Source organism: Mustelus asterias, chromosome 7, assembly GCF_964213995.1.
Source record: "Mustelus asterias chromosome 7, sMusAst1.hap1.1, whole genome shotgun sequence".
Classification (NCBI taxonomy): Eukaryota; Metazoa; Chordata; class Chondrichthyes; order Carcharhiniformes; family Triakidae; genus Mustelus; species Mustelus asterias.
This window is the reverse complement of record NC_135807.1, coordinates 127,862,261-127,878,068: the sequence shown is the minus strand read 5'-3', so window position 1 is coordinate 127,878,068 and position 15,808 is coordinate 127,862,261. Positions and strand designations below refer to the sequence as shown.

Sequence of the window (15,808 nt, the reverse complement as noted above, 5' to 3'; positions counted from 1 at the left end):
TGCTGCTGTAACAGACACTGCAAACTCAATTACTTTCCTAAACGGCACAGGCCATATAAACTAATTTTTATTTCAATACTTAAGCTGTGAACAATGCTGCCAAAGTTACATTGCACAGTAGGCTGTGTTCTCCTTCAACTGATCCAGTTCTTATGGTAGCACCAATGCATTCACAAGAGACAACTGAAACAAACAAAATCATCTGAATGCATGGCTATTGTAAAAGGCTAGGCTGCAATGGTAGTACAAGTCAAAACAATGTAGGACTTGGAGGCAACTATGTTCCCATGATATTATTGTTCTCTTCTGTCTTGGTAGTAGAGGATTCATGCTGGGAGATGCTATTCAGTAAGCTTGGCGAGTTACTGCAATTCATCCAGTGGCAGAGGGATTAAATAAGTTCCAATGGTAGGATCACTTATCATGCAGAATACTGTACCCTGAATAGTAGTGAATATCCCACAGCTATATCCATCCAGATGAGTCATGAATATTCCATTAAATTCCTGACTTAAATCTATGGATGGTGGAAAAGCCTTGAAGGGTTCGGAGGTAAAGAATTCATCATATAGTAACTAGCCTCTGCATCCCTGCTGAAATGGCTGATCCCATTAGCTTTCTGGTCAACGATAACTACATGATATTACAGCATTATTGAAGCGCAGAGTAGGATTGTTGGGCCTTACTTACTGAAGGTGATACTTGCATGCATGCTACTGCCACTCATCTGTCCAAAATAGAATACAATCCAGATGTTCTCATAGCTTGGCATGAGTTGCTTCATCATTGTAGGATCTATGTCTGGAGTTTGACACTGGATTTATTAGCAAACAGACAGATTGCTAAAGCAGCTTAAAGGTAATTGGCCTGAGAGTGCTTCCCTGAGGAACTTTGGCAGTAATCCCCTAAGGCTGTAATGAATGGCACTAATGACAACCGTAGTCACGTTCCCTCGTGTCAGTTAATCTCCAGCTACTGACGTTTAATCACCCAACAGCCTCCAACCCCACCACCACCCGTTTAGTTTTGCTAGATCTCATGAGTCAAATGATGTCCTGCTAATGGCAACGACTTTCACCGTTCCTCCGCATTCCCATCATGCAATTACATTTGAATTGGGGTTTTCACAATAGGGGATTTTCACAGTAACTTCACTGCAGTGTTAATGTAAGCTTACTTGTGACGAATAAATAAACTTTAAACTTTGAATTGAGGCTGCAATGAGATCTAAAGCAGGTCATTTCTGGTGAAATCTATATTTTGCACATGCAAACAAATTATTGGCAAGTAGGTGTGACTTAGCTGTACAGTTTGAGTCACTTCCATCATTTCCCATTGGTTATGAGACTGCTTAGTTTAGATAATATGATGCTGGTTCAAGTCTTAACATGTAGGTCACCCTGTATTTCAGATTAATGAGAATGGTGCCTTATTCTTAAGTATAATTGAAACTAATATTTATTGTTTCCTCAAAATCCAGTCCGCACAGACTTCAAAACAGCAGATTAGCTGATATGGATCCATTGCATGTACCACTTGGAAAATAAAAAAGGCTGGACAGTGTTACAAGTTTGCAGCAAAATTAATGGGTGTAAATGATCAAGTAAAAGCCTAACATGTGCCAAGTTTAATGCAAGCCAAATTCTAACTAATCTTTTCTCCTCTCCAAAAGGATTTATTAAATGTTCTCCTCCCAAGTACATATCTTGCACACAACCAATATATTGTCCTGGTCCCCCCATGCCGACACTATAGTTATGAAAGCCCACCAATGCCTCTACTTTCTCAGAAGACTAAGGAAATTTGGTATGTCAGCTACAACTCTCACCAACTTTTACAGATGCACCATAGAAAGCATTCTTTCTGGTTATATCACAGCTTGGTATGGCTTCTGCTCTGCCCAAGACCACAAGGAACTACAAAAGGTCGCGAATGTAGCCCAATCCATCACACAAACCAACCTCCCATCCATTGACTCTGTCTACACTTCCCGCTGCCTCGGCAAAGCAGCCAGCATAATTAAGAACCCCACACCCTCACATCCTCTCTTCCACCTTCTTCTGTCAGGAAAAAGATACAAAAGTCTGAGATCACGTACCAACCGACTCAAGAACAGCTTCTTCCCTGCTGCTGTCAGACTTCTGAATGGACTTACCTTGCATTAAGTTGATCTTTCTCTACACCCTAGCTATGACTGTAACACTACATTCTGCACTCTCCTTCTCTATGAACAGTATGCTTTGTCTGTAGAGCTTGCAAGAAACAATACTTTTCACTGTGTTAATACATGTGACAATAATAAATCAAATCAAAATATATTCACTGTTTAACACAACAAAAAAAATTTACTCAAAGAAATTATATGATATAGCAAAAATTATATCAGCATTTTCACAAGATAGTCAGCACCTTTAATGCATTAAAAAGCCTGCCTGTCTAATCTGGCCAAAACTCAAATACAAGTTGGTAACAAGTTCAAAAGGAGTTGGTAATTGTGCAAACAGCAGCTTATGCCTCTTTAGATCATATCAATACTCAAAAGCAGATATACAGGTTTAAAACAAATTACTGACATTTTTCCACCAGAAACCTTAATTAAGGACTTCCGGACATTTCGGAAGTAGCAATTCTTTCAGCAGACCAAACATTATGATTTGATTTGCTGAAAAGATCAATGCTAAATGTACACTTGTACAATTTAAGCAATTTTATGGCCTATGCCTCAGAGCATATTTTCACAAAGTACAGTAACTGTACTAAATAGCCAACATGCAGCTGCCGAAGCCCCCCCCAAAAAAGCAAAAACAAAACAGAAACATGTGGACTTTAACAAAAAAAACCTTTGTAATGCACCTACTTCCAGAAGCTAGTCTCATCAATAAATCACCGTGGGTGGCAGCAGCTGAAAATAACTTCCTCAAACACAAGTACACCAAAATGTACCAAAACCTGACTCTGCTGGGGAAAATAAAGTTGCAATAAAATCAGTAATTTTAATGTTTCCAACCACAACATTGCTGACACAAAATAAATTAAACACCCACAGCGATAATGAAGTACGTTCATCAACTGCAAACCTCAGGTTTTAAAAATTTCTCCTAATTCCAGCAGTCAGATGAGACTGTGGAACCAAAGTTGAAGTGTGAACACTTTCCTTCAAACCAATGCAAGTTAATGGTTTTGTTTGCTTTAAAAGTATAAAAGCTTAGATTGAAATGAGGAAATACTGACATTCACTTTGTAACATTAAAGGTATAAAGCCATCCAGAGGCAACAGATCAGTCTCCTAACTATAATATGCGACAACCAAGTCAATATTTAAAATCCTTTAGCTTACTTTTACTTCATGCATCAAACTATTTAGAGTCAAGAATTGAGCTATTTTACAAAGACTGTAACTGGATTTCCGTCAGGTACCAAAGAAAGCCGACATCAAGCATCAGTGACATGTAGCTATGCTCTTTGTTTCCATTTAATTGTTAATAAGGAAATTAAAATCTTGTACAAAAGTGGATACCCACTGAAGTCCGCATCAATACTAACCAGATTCTTCTAAAGTGGTTACCCAATGAAGTTTACACTGTGCCCAGAGCAGCCACCAATGACAACATGTGCCAGTAATTTAGCCAAGGTTCATACCTGAACAACTTCATCTGGGACAAGGTATGGAGGTGCTGCTGGTACCCATGAAACCATATCCAAGAATTAACCGAAGCAAATAAAATCATCTCTATGCATTGCTCACGTTTATCATCCAATAGAATAGTGACAGCAAAGGTGCAGGTCACTCAGCCATTGTGTTCCTATGGCTCTCTGAAGGAGCAATTCACCTAGTGCCTCTCTCCTGACCTTCTCCCCATTGTCCTACATACAATTTTCAGATAAAATGATCCAATTCCCTATTGAACACTTCAACTGACTTTGCATCCACCACATTCTCAGGCAATGCATTCCAGATCCTAGCCACTTGCTGCACGAAAAGGTATTTCCTTATGTCACCGTTACTTCTTTTACCAAATACCTTAAATCTGTGCTCCAGGGTTCTCCAATCTTGCAGTAATGGCAACATTCTTCCCCCACCTGCTCTATCCAGGCCCCTCGCGATTTTGAGCACCTCTCTCAAATCTCCATTCAATGTGCTCAAGAAAAGTTCCAACTTCTCCAATCTTTCCACATAACTGAAGTTCCTCATCCCCACATCCATTTTCACGAAGCATTTTCTCTCAAATGCCTTAACATCCTTTGTAAAGTGTGAAAGCCAGAACTGGACGCCATATTCTAACTGAGGCCAAAACAGTGTTTTAAACAGGTTTACTGTAACTTTGTTGCTTTTGTACTCTATGCCTCTAGTGATAAAGCCCAGTATGCCATTTGCTTTTTTAACTGCTCCCTCAATTTGCCCTGCCACCATCAATGATTTATGCACACAAATACCCAAGTCCTCTTGCTCATTATAGAAGGACCAGCTATAACAGAGTTACAGAAGCAAATGTCCATTTTTTTAAATGTTCTCAGGAACTGGGCAATGCTGAAAAAGACTATTGCTTCTCTAACTGCCTCAGGTGGCGGTGGCTTATCCCCTTGAACTGCTACAGTTTTATGTACTGATGGTGTTCAGTAGGGAATTCCAGAACCATGATCCACCAATAATTTCTGAACAGCAATACATGTCCACATGAAGAACTTGGAGGAGAAATTGCAGGTGACTGTGTTCCATGGCATGATGTTCTAAATCTCCTCAGCGGTAAAAGTCATAGGAAACGTGCTGTCAAATTCAGCTTGGTGAATTACAGCAGTGTATTTTGTAAATTGTACATGCACCAGTTGTAGAAGGGTGGATACGGAGTTCAGTGGCTCTGGGGCCGAAGTAAATTATCTTGCATGATAATCAAGCTTCTTAAGTACTGTCAGAGCTGCATTCATCTAGGTGAGCTCTGAACATTCTAATACAGTCTTTACTTGAGCCTTGTAGATGATGGAGAAGCTTTGAGAGATGATAAGATATGGTTCATGCAGGGAATGGTAGTAAACAAATGAAATTAAAGACACTTTACCCAAATGCCAAAGCATCCGCAACAAGACAGATGGTTTGGATCTAATCGGCATTTCAGAGACACGATTCATGGTGACCAAGGCTGGGAAATAAATATTCCAGAGTGCACAGTATTTTAAAAAGACAGGCAGAATGGAAAGCAAAGGATGATCTTAGGGTATTACTGAGGAAAGATCCTGTCTCAGAAGATAATGAAGTAAAATGAGTACTGATGGAGATTAGGAATAGCAAGGATCAGGAAACACAGTAGTTTATAGGCCCTCTTATGGTTGTCATACTGCTGAACAAAGCACTAAACAAAATATTTAAGCGTGCATCAAAGACAATTGTGTGGAATTTGAATCTTCATATAAAAAGGATCAAATAGGCAAGGGGTCTCAAAGATGAGTTTGTAGAATGTTTTCTTGGCAGTTTGAATAGAACAGTACTTTGTAGAACTAACCGGGAATAAAGCTATATGAGATCTAGTATTGTGTAATGGGGCAGAGTTAATGAGTAATTTCACAGTGAAGGATCCACTGGGAACTAGTGATCATAATATGATTGAATTCATTGTTATGTTTGAAAGCATCATTAACAAGAATCTTTAAACAAAGCCAATTACATGAGTGTGAGGATAGAATAGCTGTAAATAAACAGTGGGGAACATTTAAAGGCACTTCAAAATGTTCAACATAATATTCAACAAAAATACATTCCATTGAAAAACAAAAGTTCAGCAAGGTCCATCCATCTGTGGCTTAATAGGGAAGTTAAGGAAAGTAATCAAAAGAGAAGGTGGAAATAAATTTTTTTAAATAGTAGCATGCGAGGATTGGGAGGGTTGTTAGGAAGCAGCAAAAAAGCCATCAAAACGTTGGTATAAAACGGAACAAAATAGAATGAGAGCAAACTACTGTGGCATATAAAAAGATTGTAAGAGCGTTTATAAGTATATGAAAAGGAAGAGAGCAGCTAAAGAGACCTGATCCCTGAGAAACAGAGACCTGATGGCCTATATCCAAGGGTTTAAAATGAGACAGCTGCAGTGAAAATGGATGCTCTGGCTATGATTTTCTAAATCTCCCTAGATTCCGCAAATTGGAAATTAGCAAATATTACACTGTCAAGAAAGGAAGGAGAGAGAAAATAGAGAACTCCAGGCCAGTTAGTCTGACGTCAGTTGTTTGGAAAGTGCTGGAATCTATTCTTAAAGAAGTCTTAATAATAGTTAGAAAATAGGTGCGTGATCAAACAAAGTAAACATGGTTTTATGAAACATAGGAAATAGAAGGAGTAAGCCATTTGGTTCTTAAAGCCTGCTCCACCATTCATTTTGAATATGGATGATCAAGTTCAAAATCCTAATCCTGTTGGACAGATTTGAATTTTTGGGGATGCAAAAAGTAAGTTAGATAAAAGGAAACCAGTATACCTGGATTTCCAAAAGACATTCCATAAGGTGCTACACAAAAGGTTAATAGGCAAGATAAAGGCTCATGGAATCGAGGGTAATATATAAACATGGATAGAGGATTGGTTAACAAATAGGAAGCAAAAAGTAGGCATTAATGGGGCACTCGCAAGTTAGCAGGCTGAGACGAGTGGTGCAACTGTGATCATAGCTATTTATAGCCTTTGTTAATTACTTAGACTTAAGTAAAAGAAAGTAATATATTGAAGTTTGCTGATGATATAAGAGCTAGGGAGAATTGCAAGTTATGAGGAGGATACAGAGGCTGAAAAGTGATATAAACAGGTTAAGTGAGTGGCAACAAGATGGCAGGTGGAGTATAATGTGGGGATGTGCGAGATCGTAAAAATAGAACAGTAGAGTGTTTTTTTGAAAGGCTTGCCAAAGAACCAGTAACTGTCGAGATAATCTGGGAATTGGGACAGAAAGAATATCTCAAGATGCCAAAAGACCAAGGTATTGTTCAGAGGAATTCATAGAACAGTAAACAAAGTGCTTTGAGTTTAAGAGATAATTGCAGCAACCAGATTTAAAGAGGGGACGCAAAAATCAGGTAAATCAAAAGTTTGATGCCATTTTAATAGAATCTGGGAAATGCAGGTTAAAGAAATTGTGAATAGTTTGTATAGCAGTCAAGACAAAGAAATCCTAAAGGGGTGGTGCAAAACCTGGATACTGGATCCATTGTTAAAAGTGGAGTGAAAGCTTTAAGAGAGCCATTTGGAAAACCTGGACTAGACTTCAGAATACAAAGCACTAATGAAAAGCATTATTGTTAAAGAAGATTTTAATGTTTTGGGGGGTAGAGTGAACCTAACTGACTGGACACTGCAGTCTGTAAAAGCAGTAACTTATGAGAAGTCAAGTAGCATCATTCACTCATTTTGTCTTACAAAGGTATAGTGGGCAAACAGAAAGAATTTATGTTGAAATCCTTTCAATTTTAATCTAGATCAAGATAATTTCAACATTGCTTTTGCTACAACATAACATTTCCAATTCTTTATGAACAAAATGTTACCATATTAAATTTTCATTTAAGTCCATACACAAATCTAAATTTCCTATAGTTCTCAACTAAACTAAAACTAACTGGTCCAAAAGTCAGCTTATAAACTGTCTGTATAAGCAACGCCCCCGAAAACAAGTGCCTCCAAATAATTGACAGCATTAATTATACTCTTCTTTTCTACACCAGCATAAAGGAATATGCTACAGCTGTTCCTTTACCATCATCATCTACAGATGCTTATACAATGAGTTTTTCAGCCTAGAAAAGAACAGAAGGGACTTTAAACCAGATTTTTGGTTAATATATCTATTATTTATAAACACGAGGCTTTACTTTACCAGTCCTGACGAAGGGTCATCCAGATTCAAAACGTTGGCTCTGTTCTCTCTCCACAGATGCTGTCAGATCTGCTGAGACTTTCCAGCACTTTGTTTTTGTTTCAGTTTCCAGCACCTGCAGTAATTTGCTTTAATCTTTGTGAACCAATTTTCTTGGACATTTTACTTTGCAGCCTCCTGGACTTAATGTTAAGTACAGTAAGAAGTTTAACAACACCAGGTTAAAGTCCAACAGGTTTATTTGGTAGCAAAAGCCACATGTCGACCTTTGGTAGCAAAAGCCACCGGTGTGGCTTTTGCTACCAAATAAACCTGTTGGACTTTAACCTGGTGTTGTTAAACTTCTTACTGTGTTTACCCCAGTCCAACGCCGGCATCTCCACTTAATGTTAAGTCCAGGAGGCCATGTCAGACCATGAAATCTGTCCCCCAAGTTGATTCTGTTTCTCGCCAAGTGTCGTTCTGAATCTTGTTTTTCATGTTTTTGCTTTCGGAGAAAGCTGCTCATTATTATGCCATTCACACTTACTCTGGACAAATGCTTTTATGAAAAACTACAACCATTACCACACCCTTTGTCCCATGACACCGGGTTGCCATTTATTCACTCCCACCCGTGCCCTATCCTAGACCTTTTTTGTTCTTCTATCCCCCTCTCCTTTCAATAGCATAAAACCCTCCATATTTCTATGTTCCTTCAGTTCTGAGTGTCAAAACATTAACTATGTTTCTCTCTCCACAGATGCTAACATTACCACAGTTTCTCATACTAGTTGTCCTTCATGTTTATGATTTAAAGGTCGACATGTGGCAGTACCTAATTATTAAATGCATAGAAACACATTGAAAGTATTATACAAATGCAACCTCACTGGAAAGCAAATCACCCAGTTAAAATCTTGCAGGAGCCACTAAACTTAGGACTACTTACCACGGGTATTTGTAGCCATGTCTGCCACTTTCTGAAAGGCATCCAAAAAGGCAGCAGCAGCCATCACCGTTGTCCTGGAACAGAAATAAAAAAACATGAAGACATTTTTAACCTAATAAATGAAGCCTCCAAGAGATTTATTTATTTTATTCCTTTTAAATGCATATACAATAGTTCCACACTATTGATAGATATGAAGGGTTATATTTCCCTCTTTAGTGCTCGGGAACAGTTTAGCCAAACCAGTTAAAAGGAATAAATTAAAAAATCATGTACCCCATTTTGTGATAACAGCTTCAACCTTGCCAAATTCTCCAATATAGAACTGAAGGGTAATCCAGCTAATCCAATTTTAAGAGTTGCTAGTTTGCTGGGATCAATACTGAATGTAATACCCATTCTTTGGCTGCAGTTTAATGTCCACTGCACGAATGAGAGATATTGAATATCTTCACTGGGAAAGTAACTTGGAACATCCATCCCTAAGGATTTCTGCACTATTTCCCCAAATAATCCCAACCCACTCAACTATGTATAATTGATCATCCTAAACTGAATCAAAACTGTTCAGCAAAAACAGAGAAGTTAGTTCAAGTAGCTGCTTTATAATAGAGTAATAACTAGGTAGTTGTTCCAAGTATAAAGCCGACGGGGAAAAAAATGGCATTTGTTTGCTCAAGGTAAGATTAAGAACCATAGTGAGATTTTGCTTAGAGGAGACTCATCAGATTGCTACAGCAGAAATAGAATGTATAAAAACTTTCCCTGACTGTATTTCTTAGCTGGACAGCATCAAGAGATGCATGCTGATATCCAACTTGTGAACGTCTACTAGGTTTACCAAGAATTGCATATTTTCCCAAATAATAGTGGACATGTGGATCAGGTCGTTTGTTACCAAGATGATTCCATCAAGAAAGAATTAGGCCAATTTCTGATTGAAATGCAAATCCCCTTGTACAGTAATGTTGTATTGTACAACATTAGTCAGAGGTATAGAGTGGTCACCCAGACTAACTGTGAACAACAAGGGGATCAGAGGGGAACTTTCCAAATTTATTTTCCTTTAGGGCCTGGGTTTATCAATCTACTTTTCCACCTTTTCCAGATTAGGTAGCTTTTGGATGGAGTGGAGAATGTATCCATTGTGGTGCACAACACATCATAATTATATGAAGGATATATTGGCCTTGGAGGGAGTGCAGAGAAGGTTCACCAGGTTGATACCAGAGATGAGGGGTGTTGATTATGAGGAGAGACTGAGCAGATTGGGTTTGTATTCGTTGGAATTTAGAAGGCTGAGGGGGGATCTTATAGAGACCTATAAGATAATGAAGGGGCTGGATAGGGTCGAGGCGGAGAGATTCTTTCCACTTAGAAAAGGAAACTAGAACTAGAGGGCGCAGCCTCAAAATAAAGGGGGGTCAGTTTAGGACGGAGTTGAGGAGGAACTTCTTCTCTCAGAGGGTGGTGAATCTCTGGAATTCTCTGCCCACTGAAGTGGTGGAGGCTACCTCGTTGAATATGTTTAAATCACGGATAGATGGAGTCCTGATTGGTAAGGGAATTAGGGGTTATAGGGATCAGGCAGGTAAGTGGAACTGATCCACTTCAGATCAGCCATGATCTTATTGAATGGCGGGGCAGGCTCGAGGGGCTCGATGGCTTACTCCTGCTCCTATTTCTTATGTTATGTTCTTATATGGGACAGGCTGCATTGGCCAATGATCTCATCCTGTCAATGATTGTTCATATGTTAAACATGTTAATATTTGTTTTCAGCGGAAGGCTTGCATGGTGATTAAGATTAGATTAAGCGTCAACATGGTAGTTTCTTGAAATAAAAGCATTTCAGATACAAATAACTATTCTAAAATTTGGTTTTCACTATTTTGTCTGCATGTCCAATATAAGCATCTCTAATACTTACAGAAATGAGTGCAAACAGTTTTAAGTGTCAATTGCACAAGGAATCTGAATTAAATTGTACTGACATTCATTTACTGAAGAGTAAAATTAAAATGCCATGTGATTTTTTAATGCTTTCAAGTATTCTTCAGAATCCTCACCAGAGTTGTGTCCAACTGAATCCCCTTGCCAAAACAGGGTCAAGAGATCCTCACTCAAGTTATTTCCATTCAAATATGAGATAGTTAGCTACACCTGAAGAGTAAGATCTGCAAACACCGTAGAATGCATAAAATATTGCATACTAAGGGACATACTTGTGATACTGATGTCAATAGAACAGTTCAGTTTAGCATTTTAAGCGTTCACAATTTAAACCTTGTGTAATCATTTTACAGTTGTGAATTTCAGAAGGTAGGAAACCCATTTGGTCAGACTAATTCCTTCACAAACCAGGCTCTATAACAGAGGGACAAACATCTCCTCCCTTATGGTTTGGAATGCTGCAGGTAGCAGCAATTCTGTGCACCTGTCACAAGCAGGCATAATAGGTAGAAATGATTCATAAACTGAACTGATTAGCGATGGAAGTCCATTTATAAAGCTGGTTGTAATTCCTCCCTAGCATATACCAATGTCTGCCACTATATTGGTCAAGAAAACGAACAGAGCAAATTGGCCAATTCCTCAAATGTTCGGGCAGTTTCAATGCCTTGGATCAATACCCCGGATCAATACGCCTGCCAGAAGTGCAACCCACTCAAAAAAAAAGTTGCCACATCTGACAATTTTAGCCATGGTATCTTCAAAGTACTGAGGAAAGCACCCACGGAGATATACCTGTATATATCATTCATGAAGGGAAGGGTTAAAAAAAAAAAGGACTGACAAAAAATTAAGTATCGTATATGGCGAATTGGGAAAAACTTTCATTAAAATGTATGAGGCAATCACGACATTGTTACAAATTGTCTGCTTCCTCCCCACAGGATGACAACAATTTTGTATTTGTATGAAGTTGTACAGATGCAGAATCATAAAATCCCTGCAGTGCAGAAGGAGGCCATTTAGCCCACTGAGCCTGCACCGACAACAATTTCACCCAGGCCCTATCCCCATAACCCCACGTTTTTATCCTGCTAATCCCCCTGTTATTTAGCATGGCCAATCAACCTAACCCACGCATCTTGGGACTGCATGAAGCATGGCTAACGTTTCCTACTTTTTGTTATCCAATGTGAACATCAAACATTCCATGGTGCTGATATAAACCTTTTTCTATTTTGCACATGAATGAGCCCTTTACCAGATCAGGTTGAGCATTTCTAGCTCCTGCACATTACCCATTAACTATTATGGCTGCACAGATATGGGCAACTTAGTGCAAGTTGCGAATTGGCTTAGGTTCACTACAGATTCAAAATATAGCAGCCAAGCTCATTTTATTTAGAGAGTCGACGACCGCACTTAAAAACTTCGCTTCCAATAATTAAAGTGTGATGTAAAACATTCGTAACTTAAATGAATGGGCAGAATGGCAAATCACAATTGTCTTCGATGAAGTCTGCGGTTATAATCATAACTATATTTTAATGTTTTCTGAAGGAACTGATATTAAACAATACTGCATAAATCAATGAAAATAGTTGATTTTGCATCGCTCAATGTCTATTTAAATAAAGTTGCAGATTTTAGCACATATACCTTAATTTTATTAAAATTTTTAAAAATAGTAAAATTAATCATATGTCCTTTTAATTCATTTATATCAGAATAAAGACGACAACAAAAGTAGATTTTTCTTTATTAAACTATTATAAAACCTTCAAAATGACTTGTTAATGTCATGGGACTTATTGCAATTATCATTCTAATCAATTTTCTGCAGCACACTGAAATTTTAAGGGAAAAACCATCTGCCTTTGTGGCTGCAGCTTGCCCCTTTAACCTTTCTGATCATCATCCACATGCTGCAAATTTGAGCCAGACCACTTCCAAATCCCAATGCAATCCTTTGTTACAAGTTCAAGTCCAAAGTTCCTGACCTTTGCTGGTAACTTGACAACCTGTCATTCCGGCAATATGAAGCTCTCAGGAGGATCTCCTGGTAACAGGATTTTACAAATAAACATTTTATAGTATAAATTTACCTTTATCTCCTCCCTCATGTGCCTTTTAATTCAAAGCAGAAGCATTACCTTCAAGCTACTAGTCTCTAAACACTACTAAGGGAGCAGAAAGAGTTTTGAACAAAAATGTTAACTTACCTGAGTTGGGACTGCAGCTTACCCGCTTTGTTAATAAAATCTTCCCAGATTGGGTAACTCCCCTAAGGGGAAAAAAAGAAAACACTGAAACACAGCATTTTACAAAACCTGATCATTTTCATGTCACATGTAAACCAATGAGGTAAAACTTCTGCCACACATGATGCATCAAACTGATGATTTTTCTGCATTTTCCATCCAGGTGTGCTTTTTCTGTTGCCAGATTACCTTGAACTGAAAATGAAGCAGAGTGTCAAAGGAAGTGCCGGGCTGCCCATTAGCTAATAAAGTGACTGTGTCTATCCTGATTACTTATGTCAGCCATTTTGCTTTCTCTCCAAAAGCAGGTGCACCACCTGATTTATTGTAAAACATTGCTAACTGAAGCACCAGGTTGGTGTAATAACACATTGTTTGCACAAATAGAAATTTGCTTCACATTTGGCTTGTACAATTCCTGACACAGGAGCACAATTTTGATACCCAGTTCTTCAACAACATCTATCCTTTCTCAAATACAAAACAAGCACAATTTTGCCCTTTCTTGGGAGGACTTGGGAGTTTTTACTTAGCAACACAAAAAAAATCAGATATAAATTGAAAATGCAATCAACATCCCAGATGCTTAATTAAAACTATATTTCTTACTGTACATTCAGAATCATGTTTATTCAGGATTTGGAGATTGGTTGATCTTGTTGCTACACAATGAACGGATCCACTTCAATACTGGTATGGCACAATGCCCATAATATACCTATGATCCTCTATTAACAGTGGGTCCTGGCAACAAATACATGCATCAACAGATTGACCAATTGCTTTGAAGTCACATATGCTGTGGATAAATGGGAACTGGTAGATGTTCTGTACTTAGTGTGCCTATTCAAAGGTTACAGCGGAAAAGACAAACTCGTGGTGTAGGGGGCAACATATTGGCATGGATAGAAGATGGGTAACCTAACAGGTGACAATGGTAGCATAAATGAGTCCTTTTCTGGTTGGCAGGATGTGAAGAGTGGCGTGCCAAAGGGATCAGTGCTGGGGCCTTAACTTTTTACAATTTAGAATCATAGAATCATAGAAACCCTACAGTGCAGAAGGAGGCCATTCGGCCCATCGAGTCTGCACCGACCACAATCCCACCCAGGCCCTACCCCACATATTTTACCCGCTAATCCCTCTAACCTATGCATCCCAGGACTCTAAGGGGCAATTTTTAACCTAGCCAATCAACCTAACCCGCACATCTTTGGACTGTGGGAGGAAACCGGAGCACCCGGAGGAAACCCACGCAAACACGAGGAGAATGTGCAAACTCCACACAGACAGTGACCCGAGCCGGGAATCGAACCCGGGACCCTGGAGCTGTGAAGCAGCAGTGCTAACCACTGTGCTACCGTGCCGCCCACAATTTACATAAATGACATTGATGAAGGGACCAAAGATATGGTTGCTAAATTTGCTGAAGACAAAGTTAAGAAGGAACATGGATAAGTTAAATGGGCAAAGATCTGGAAAGCGGAGTCTCATGTGGAAAATTGCAAAATTGCCCATTTTGGCTGGAAGAATAATAAAGCCTATTATTTAACTGGCAAGAAATTGCAGAGATCTGAGATTCAGAGGACCTGGGTGTCCTAGTGCATTAATCACAAAAGGCTAATATGTAGGTACAATAAATAATTAGGAAAGCTGAGAATGTCATTGCTCGTTGTGATGAGAATTGGTTACAGAAGTAGAGAGCTTGTGCTTTGGTTGTGCAGGGCACTGGCGAGTACATATCTGGAGCACTGTGTGCTGTATTAGTCTGCACTTTAAGGAAAGATGTGAATGTGCTAGAGGCAGCTTAGAGAAAGTTTACTATACCAATACCAGATGGGTTGACTTGTGAGGAAAGTTTTGACAGATTAGGCTTAGATACTGCAGTCTAGGAGTGTAAGAGGCAACTTGATTAAAACAAAGATCCTGAGGGGTCTTGACAGGGTGGATTTGGAGAGGATGCTTGTGCTTGTGGGAAAGTCTAGAACTAGGGGTCACTGTTTAAAAATAAAGGGTTGCTCATTTAAGACAGAGATAGAGATTTTTTTTCTCTTGGGGGTCATGAGGGTCTCTTCCTCAACAGGCAGCAGAAGCAAAGTTTTTGAATATTTTTAAGGCAGTGCTAGATATATTCTTGATTAACAAAGGGGTCAAAAAAATTATCGGTGGGGGGATGGAGTAAACAGGAATGTGGAGTTGAGATTACAACCAGATCAGCCATGATCTAATTAATTCGCAAAGCAGGCTGAGTGGCCGACTCCTGCTCCTAATTTGTATGTTTGTATGTAATTACACTAATCTGCTCAACATCCTGTGTCATATACTGTGTTCAGACAAGCAGTAAATAAAAGTCACTTCCTCAATGATAAGCAGCTAGAAACATAGAAAATAGGAGCAGAAGGAGACCATTTGGCCCATTGAGCCTGCTCCGCCATTCATTATGATCATAGCTGATCATTCAACTCAATAGCCTAATCCCACCTATAAGTTTTGATCCCCTTCATCTCAAATGCTATAATTGCTTCTTCCCCACCCACCCCCCCCCCATTCTTCTGAACTCCAGCTCCTAACAATCCTAACAGACTCAATCTCGCCTCATACATTAGTCCCACCATCCCAATAATCAGTCTAATATGCCTTCTCTGCTCTCCCTCTAGAACAAGAACAACCTTCCTCAGGTAAGGAGTCCAAAACTGCACACAATATTCCAGGTGTGGTCTCACCAAGGCCCTGTATAATTGCATCATATATATGCTCCTGTACTCAAATCTTCTCACTATGAAAGCCAATGTACCATTTGCCTTTTT

At 39.0% G+C, this 15,808-nt stretch overlaps 1 protein-coding gene across 7 annotated transcripts in view; it reads right to left on the bottom strand.

Annotated features, from left to right (window-relative positions):
- Window positions 1–15,808, bottom strand: part of LOC144495938 (protein MTSS 1-like) — a 180,854-nt gene that overhangs the window by 148,903 nt on the left and 16,143 nt on the right. For all 7 annotated transcript variants that reach the window (XR_013498361.1, XR_013498362.1, XM_078216806.1 and 4 more), the window contains exons 2-3: window positions 12,963–13,024; window positions 8,788–8,861 (exon numbers count right to left, since the gene is read on the bottom strand). Coding sequence is in view for 5 of the 7 variants with exons in the window: in XM_078216806.1 (XP_078072932.1) it covers window positions 8,788–8,861; window positions 12,963–13,024 (136 nt within the window). In the remaining 2 variants the exon portion in view is untranslated. The remainder of the gene's footprint in view (window positions 1–8,787; window positions 8,862–12,962; window positions 13,025–15,808) is intronic.